Genomic DNA, 8,195 nt, shown 5'->3' with positions numbered 1-8,195 from the left:
GGGCAAAAAAAAAAAAAAAAAACTGCCTTCCCTTTAATAGGCACTTTCGAAAGTTTGACTGGGTGCTTGTTTCAAAATAAAAAAAAAGTATTCTTTGTGTTCTAAACAAACGGGCAAATGTGTAATTCATCTACTGGTACAGCACACATGAATCCAGATCAGTTACAAATGGGACCCACCTCATGCATTTCCCGTAGTCGAAGGCGAGCTTTGGCCATGCACATAGCGTGGCTAAGATGGACAAGACTTCCATGGTGTATACCACCACTGAAAAGGGTGTCGCTAGAGCAAGCTTGTACGTATAACTGGGAAACGCATCCAGCGAGTTTGCCGGCCGTCACATGTTCTGCAAGGTGATCTTTGATCTGACATATATCCCCAGGTAACATTGCAACCTGAAACATTGCTCTTAGAACTCCACCTCTCCATTGTTGCAAGAAAGCAAGAAGAAACAACCATGGCGGCGCATGTCCTGGTCGTGCCCTGCCCCACCCAGGGACACATGAACCCCATGGTACAGTTCGCCAAGAGGCTAGCGTCCAAGGGCGTGGCCACCACGCTCGTCACCACCCGCTTCATCCAGAGGACTTCCGGCGTGGACGCGCACCCGGCGATGGTCGAGGCCATCTCCGACGGCCACGACGAGGGAGGGTTCGCGTCGGCCGCGGGCGTCGGCAAGTACCTGGAGAAGCAGGCGGTCGCCGCGTCGGCGTCGCTGGCGTCGCTCATCGAGGCGCGCGCGTCGGCGGCGGCCACCTTCACGTGCGTCGTGTACGACTCGTACGAGGACTGGGTGCCGCCCGTGGCGCGGCGGATGGGCCTGCCCGCCGTGCCTTTCTCCACGCAGTCGTGCGCGGTCAGCGCCGTGTACTACCACTTCAGCCAGGGGAGACTTGCCGTGCCGCCGCCGCCGCCACCGGTTGCGGACGGCGGCGACGGTGGTGCCGCTGCTGCCCGGAGCGAGGCGTTCCTGGGGCTGCCGGAGATGGAGAGGTCAGAGTTCCCGTCGTTCGTGTTCGACCATGGGCCGTATCCGATGATTGCCAAGCAAGCGCTGAAACAGTTCGCTCATGAGGGAAAGGATGATTGGGTGCTGTACAACTCGTTTGAAGATCTGGAAAGCGAGGTTAGTGTTAATCACGAATTGGAAGATTTCGTTTAATCAGTTCAATTCTTTGAAATGGACTAAGGATCTTGAATTCTTGACCACTTGTTCATGTGCCAAGGTTTTGGCTGGACTGACAAACTACATGAAGGCCCGAGCCATCGGTCCGTGCGTGCCGCTGCCCGCCGCTGAAACGGCCGGCGCCACTGGCCGCCGGATCACCTACGGCGCCAACCTGGTGAACCCGGAGGACGCTTGCATCAAGTGGCTAGACACCAAGCCTCACCGCTCCGTGGCCTACGTCTCCTTCGGCAGCTTCGCGTCCCTCGACGCCGCCCAGACGGAGGAGCTCGCCCGCGGCCTCCTCGCCGCCGGCAAGCCTTTCCTGTGGGTGGTGAGGGCCACCGACGAGCACCAGGTCCCGCGCCACCTCCTGGACGAGGCGACGGCGTCGGGCGCAGCGATGGTCGTGCCCTGGTGCCCGCAGCTGGACGTGCTGGCTCACCCGGCCGTGGGCTGCTTCGTGACCCACTGCGGCTGGAACTCCATGCTGGAGGCGCTCAGCTTCGGCGTGCCCATGGTGGCGATGGCGCTGTGGACGGACCAGCCGACCAACGCTCGGAACGTCGAGCTCGCCTGGCGCGCCGGTGTGCGCGCGCGCCGCGACGCTGGCGCGGGAATGTTCCTGCACGGGGAAGTCGAGCGGTGCGTCCGCGCTGTTATGGACGAGGGCGAGGAGGCGTCTGCCGTGCGCAACGCGGCGGGGAAATGGAGGGACAAGGCTCGCGCGGCGGTGGCAGCCGGCGGCAGCTCTGACCGGAACCTGGACGAGTTCGTGCAGTTTGTGCGCGCCAGCGCCATGGAGAAGTGCAAGGCGCTGGTTTGAAGGGAGGTGAGATTGCAGGGTCCGAGACGTGAGTCATGTGACGAGGCGATGCAAGGGATTGCATAATAATAATACAGTTTATATACTTGGTTTGGTTTGGTTTATATGTTTCTTTTGCTCGAAGCTTCTACCATAATAATAATACAGTTTTTATTATATTTAAAAAGATACATTTTTTTATAGTTTTCCTACATCGTGCCTACGTGAAAATACAGTTTTTATGTGTATGTGGAGAGCTTGCAGAAAAGCATGGGTTTATTGCTAGTTAAAGATGAAGAGCGAGATTTCTAGACTACACATAATGGCCCCGTTCACCTGCCCTTAAAATCAGTCGGAATTCACTGTTCATGGCTGGAAAACACTGTTCACTCTATCACAAATTCCTCCCGATTCATCCAGATTCCTCTAAATTCCTTCCGGCGAACGAGGCCAATAAATAGAGAAACTATGGAAGAGTGAAATATATAGAGATCGATTAATTTTATTCAAAAACTCTCTATATGATGATTTACAGAACGAGTTGAAGAAGGACTCTTAAAAATACTCTTAGACTTAATTTCATACACAATACCTTGGCGACATTTATAGACGTGGATGCCCATCTCTGAAAATAAATATGGGTGCCTAGTGCCTTTAAAATTCAATTTTGTAGTAGCACGTATACCCCTCTCTATATCATTGGGTTGAGGTAGCTGACTTGTAGTATACCCCTTGTCCATACCATTGACAGTACCCTACTATTTTTTATGAAGCAAACGTGCAAATGTTTTTAACATCCAATTTTATACTGTATAGCTAAATTCAAATTTTTCATAGTGTATATACATTTGAATACAGACCAGCTACATTGTCACTTTCACCTGAAAAGGTTCACACGTTTTCCAATCCCTTCCAAATCAAGCACGTGCTTTATAAAAAATCAAGCACATACCACTCTTGAATCACCAGAGTGACCATCGATGTTCATATATACAAATTTATAATAACTAGATGAGTGCCTGTGCGTGGCAACGGGTGCAACATAGATTGAATGAGATGTTTGTTAGCCAAGTCAAAATCAAAAGTATATCAATTCAATTTTTCACATGTATTATACCATGATAATGTCTAGAAACACATTCCTTATCGTAATGAATCTGAAATAAAAGCTAGGCTTGGAGCTTGTTGTCTGAAAGTTACGACAAACATCAGTTGCCTCAAAGGCTGAAAATTTATTGCTAGACATCGAATTGAATTTATCCATGCTCTGCCTTGCCAAAACATATATACTCTGACTTATAATATCCTAGCCTGCATGAGGCATGGCAATAATTTATTTTTTGGGAAAAAAATATTTGTTGTCAACACGCAACGCGAAGGACGACGAACGAGATTTGGATCACGATCATGATCATTGCGTGGTGATATTCCAATAAATTCTTTTCTCTTCCCATAATTCTCTTTCCGTTTTATTCCATTTTATTTACTTGCCTTCCAGTGTCTCCATGCGGTGATTATTTGCCTGCCGGTGATTCCGTAAGTTTTATTCCATTTTATTTACTTGCCTTCCACCATGCGGTGATTATTTACCTGCCGGATATGAATCGCATGAGTGTTTTGGTCCTGCTAGGTAGATGTTGACAATTCATATATTTTAGTTGTATATAGATATATAGATATAGAGATACGCAAACTAGTATGTTATCAGCACTCGTTAGGAGTGACTATACAACCCACGATGGATGGTGTTTGTAGCTGTTATTTGTGTTACTAGAGCCGTCCAAGGTCTCCTCTCTTTTCTATTTGTTTTTCGGGTTATTTTGATTGATACCATTATAATTTTCAAAGTTTGGAAAAATACCATTACTATTCACCTATTCTGAACCTCACCATTACAATTCTTCCTATGTTTCAAATATGCCACGGTATACGTTTGGAGAGGCCTCGGGCCCAGCTGCAGGCGTACACGACATCATTGTATTTTCGTATGGACAAAAGTAACCCCTTCCACCTTACTCTCTCTATGTCACTTACTTGTGGACCCCACTAGTCATCTTCTTCCTCCTTCCTTCCCTGACTTCTCCATGACAACTTCTTCCCCAACTCCCATGGCGACCAGTGGGCGCCGGCCGCCGTCGTGCCCCTCGGCCATGGCGGGGAGGAGCTCCCGTGTGACCATGGAGGGCCGAAGCTCTTCCGCCTCGAGCTCCCGCGCAGCCATGGAGGGCCGGAGCTCTTCCGCCTCGAGCTCTCGCGCGGCCATGGCTGGCAGAGCTCCCACGCGCCATGGCGGGCAGTGCTCCTCCTCGCCCATCAGCGTTCCCTTGCCCGCCCCCGCCCCGCCCCCCATCTGCACCTCGCCGGAGATGGCCCCTGCCCACCGGCGCCCCCTGTCCGCCCAGAGCCCCCCCCTTCTCCCTTCATCTCAGTCCGCGACATCGGGGCGGACCCCCTTCCACTTGTCGTCAGCGCCTCGGGTCCGGCTTGGCGAGCGTAGCCACAGCTTGGGCGAGCCGGCGGTCGCAGCCACGTCGTAGTCCGCCCTGCGGCAAACGGTAGGTGATACGGAGGTGCGCCACGAGCTCCGGGCCGGCCAGCAGCGGCAGCATGGTAGAGCCAAGGGCTGCACGTTGGTGAGGACATGGGCGGCGGCAGCGGCTCGGAGCAGCGTGGGCGGTGGTGGGAAGTGGTGACCGATGAGAGGAAGGGGATGACCATGCGGGCCCACATGTCATTGAGTGGGGGAAAGGGTAGTCAGAGGGGTATTTTTGGCTATATGAAAATACAGCAGTCTGCAAGTGGGTCCGGTGTTGTTCCAAGAGTAGAAAATGGTATGAACCGGGTACGGGAACAATTGTAATGGTAAGTTTCCAAATAGGTGAATTGTAATGGTACATCTCAGAATAACGAAAATTGTAATGGTGTGAATCCAAATAACCCTTGTTTTTCTTGTGGCGATCGGCAGGTCCTTTTATTTTCTTTTCTCCTAGTTGTTTTTTTTTTCTAGTTTGTTTTCTTAAGATGAGTTTGAAAAAGTGGCTAGGCTTGTCTGGGGCCGCAGGACGCAAAGCTAAGTCGATTGTCGTTTTTTTCTACCTTCTAATATATAGGTAGCGTGTCCATGCGTTGCTACGGGATAACTAAACTTTTATAATAAAAACACATTGGATCGTACGATAAAATAACAATACTGTAAAATTAAATACCAACATTAAAATGACATTTAATCCAAAAAAACGAAGTTCATGAAATGCCCGTGCGCTGCAACGGAAACAAAATAATGGCATGTCAATTTTAATTTGGACATGTGTTGTATTGTTACCAAAGAAAAAAAACTTGCTGCCTGGCTATCTTCCATAAAGGAGTCGGTCTAACAACCATGCCACACAGGAAACTACGCGGTGCAGAGACTGATGACCTAAACGCGGACCGAGCGGCGGTCAGTTGAGGTCGACGGGCGCACAGGCCGACACTCTATCCACGACGACAAATTGGGCACGCACAGCGTACGCTCGATTGCCCTTGAGCGTTTGATCTCAAGGCCAGGTTCATCCAGCATCGAACTCGCCATGTGGACAAGCGCCTCCATTGACTTTCTTTTCTTCCATCCTTTTAGCTCTTTCTTGCTTTTTGCATCAACTCAGGCTATCAAACAGAGGTTTCGAAGTTCAAACCACTGCAAGCGGTGGAACTAAAGAAAAAAGTGTTAAATTATTTCTGTGTTGTATGAAAGTTCGAACACCGAGACCACGTATGCACAGTTATTACAAATTAGTAGATACAAAGCAATAACACATCAAAGATGTACAATTATTGCAAATTATTAGATACAAAGCAGTAACACATTGAAGATGTAAGCATTGGTTATGTCTCCTGAAAGTTTGAATGACCAAGAATTAGCAAGGCAGGGTAGGAAATGATCAAGTAACCAATAAAGAGAACTCACTGTGAAGCTTCGACAAAAGACTCGAGTTACATATTTGGATTGACCCGTCTCATTACTTTCCATCCATCTCTTAGAGAGGTGCTCTTGAAATCTTCAATGCTCATCCGGGTTACAATTGAGCGAGAGCCAGGACGCATCACACATTCTGGCAAAAGGTGCTCTTGAAATCTCCAATGATCGTCCCGGTACAGACGAGTGAGAGCCAGGACAGGCTGCAAATGGCGATGGGCCTTTTCAGAGCATGGACAGCTATGTGTGAGTTCAGCACAAACTTAATGATAGGCTTGCCAGAGTCAATATCACCTAGTTTTTTTTTTATCACATGCATGTACAGAGTACGGTTGATATTAACAAGGCTAACCATACTCTCAGGTTTCACCTGGATTGTATCACAACCAATAATTGCAGATAAGCTTCAGCATACCATTTGGCAGAAACAAAATTGACGTCATCATTGAAATAAGTAAATTATCATATCATTCTCACAGCAATGTCTAAATATCTATATTAATTTGAAGAAATATAAAAATATATGTCTACATCAGTTAATCGTTTACTCATGAATTCAAACTATTCATTATGTAAAGAACCTATGTCAAACCTTGCGCAAATAACTAACAGGGAAAATAGCAGTCACCACATTTACTAATGGTCAGCATAGTCTGACAATTTTGCAATGGCACTCGGCAGTTGAATACCATATTTTTCAAGAATTTAGCAAGCAGAATGGCATAATGTTCCAAATTATATGTGGTAGAGTGAGATTATACACCTGAATCATAGCAATGGTAAGCGGATCTGTTAAACAGAAAATTTAGAGGGCTATATACAGTCGACATTGACATCCAATTGCACATACAGTGACCTGTATATTATCATTTCAGGAAAGAAGAAGAAGAAGAAAAAGGCATAGCATACCTGAGGTGGAGGGGACGTTGGTGCAGGGGCCATGCAAAGGAGATGGCCGGACGCTAGGTCGATGCTCGGCGGCAGGTATGTGAGGGCGAGGTGACCTGGAGGAGGCAGGGCGGTTGTGTCGCACTGCCGCTGCTCCAGGGGCGGCGCGAGGGAGATGGTGGAACGCTGGTTCGGTGCTCCGCGGCGGCCGCGTGAGGGTGAGGTGATCTGGAGGAGGCAAGCCGACGGCGGGGTCGCACCGCCGCCGGTGCAGGGGCGCGCAAGGGAGATGGCCTTACACTGGGTGGGTGATCTACGGTGGCGGCGTGAGGGCGAGGCGAGTTGGAGGAGGGGTCGACGTCGAAGGCCCAGGCGGCGATGGCGAGGAGGCTGGGGATTTGAGGGATAGAGCCGGTCACGCCAGGCCGGATCAAGCACGGTATCGATGGGTCCTTGCTGCCGTTGGGCCAATGAATCGCGAGGAGGAGGAGATCGCGAGGAGGTGGAGGCGGCGGCGTCGCACGAGGCGGAGGAGGCTGAGGAGGAGGAGACCGTGAGAGGGATTGTTGTTTCCTTTTCTATAGTCCTGGCGAATCGCGGTGGAAGCGGACGGGCAATGTGGGGATGGCGATTTCTTTTATTACCGTGCGGGGTCGTAGGTGGAATTCGACGAGGTGAGGCGAAATTTTATCACACCAAAATAGTGTTTTTATCTTTAGTCTTTTTAGCTGTGAGGGATTTTAGGAGATTTGCAGCAATTTCTTGCCGCCCTTTAGAACGGAAAAACACACACAAGTCTGTTTCAAATGGGACCCAGCTCATGCTTTCCAAAAAAAAAAAAAAAACATATGCATTTCTCGAGTAGTGACGTGCATGGCTAATGTGGACAAGAGTTACTAAACTTTGTTAGCTTAGAACTTTGGTCATACACGTAGTGACGTATCATGGCTAATATCGACAAGAGTTACTAAACTTTGTGGTGTATAAATGCCAAGTCTGAGAAAGGTTTTGCCAGCTTGTATAACTGGGAAAACGCATCTGGCAAGCTTTCCATCACAGGTTATACGAGGTGGTTTGAACTCTAGCCCCGGATAACATTGCAACCAGCTGAAACTTTGCCCTAGGAACTACTCCGTATATCTCCATTGTTGCAAGAAAGAAGAACAACCCGATCAAAAAGAAAAAAAAAAAGAAAGAAGAGCCATGGGGCATGTCCTCGTTGTTCCCTTCCCTGCCCAGGGCCACATAAACCCTATGGCACAGTTTGCAAAGAGGCTGGCGTCCAAGGGCGTGGCCACCACGCTCGTCCTCACCCATTTCATCGCGAGGACGTCCGTCGTGGACGCGCACCCGGCGGTGACCGAGGCCATCTCCGACGGCCA

At 49.2% G+C, this 8,195-nt stretch overlaps 1 protein-coding gene and 1 long non-coding RNA gene across 3 annotated transcripts; one reads left to right on the top strand and one right to left on the bottom strand.

The window, feature by feature from the left end:
- Positions 1-457: 457 nt before the first annotated feature.
- On the top strand, positions 458-1,991 carry LOC136472523 (indole-3-acetate beta-glucosyltransferase). The gene is made up of 2 exons (XM_066470222.1): positions 458-1,126; positions 1,227-1,991. Exons 1-2 carry the CDS (start codon positions 458-460, stop codon positions 1,989-1,991), a joined length of 1,434 nt encoding a protein of 477 aa, XP_066326319.1.
- Positions 1,992-5,333: 3,342 nt separating this feature from the next.
- On the bottom strand, positions 5,334-7,301 carry LOC136472512 (uncharacterized). Of its 2 annotated transcripts, none has more exons than XR_010762371.1 (3): positions 6,835-7,301; positions 5,917-6,146; positions 5,334-5,843 (listed from the first exon to the last, which is right to left on the bottom strand). It is a non-coding gene; the product is annotated as an uncharacterized lncRNA (long non-coding RNA). The 2 variants fall into 2 exon arrangements; XR_010762372.1 differs by having other exon boundaries at positions 5,917-6,128.
- Positions 7,302-8,195: the final 894 nt, after the last annotated feature.

The sequence above is a fragment of the Miscanthus floridulus genome, chromosome 1 (genome assembly GCF_019320115.1).
Source record: "Miscanthus floridulus cultivar M001 chromosome 1, ASM1932011v1, whole genome shotgun sequence".
Lineage (NCBI taxonomy): Eukaryota > Viridiplantae > Streptophyta > Magnoliopsida > Poales > Poaceae > Miscanthus > Miscanthus floridulus.
The sequence above is the reverse complement of the archived record's forward strand: the minus strand, read 5'-3'. Positions and strand labels throughout refer to the sequence as shown.

What these genes read in the sequence shown, in the direction of transcription:
- LOC136472523 (XM_066470222.1), top strand. Translation starts at nt 458, where the DNA reads ATGGCGGCGCATGTCCTGGTCGTGCCCTGCCCCACCCAGGGACACATG. An exon ending in TTGAAGATCTGGAAAGCGAG is followed by an intron (nt 1,127 to 1,226) that starts GTTAGTGTTAAT and finishes TCATGTGCCAAG; the next exon opens with GTTTTGGCTGGACTGACAAA.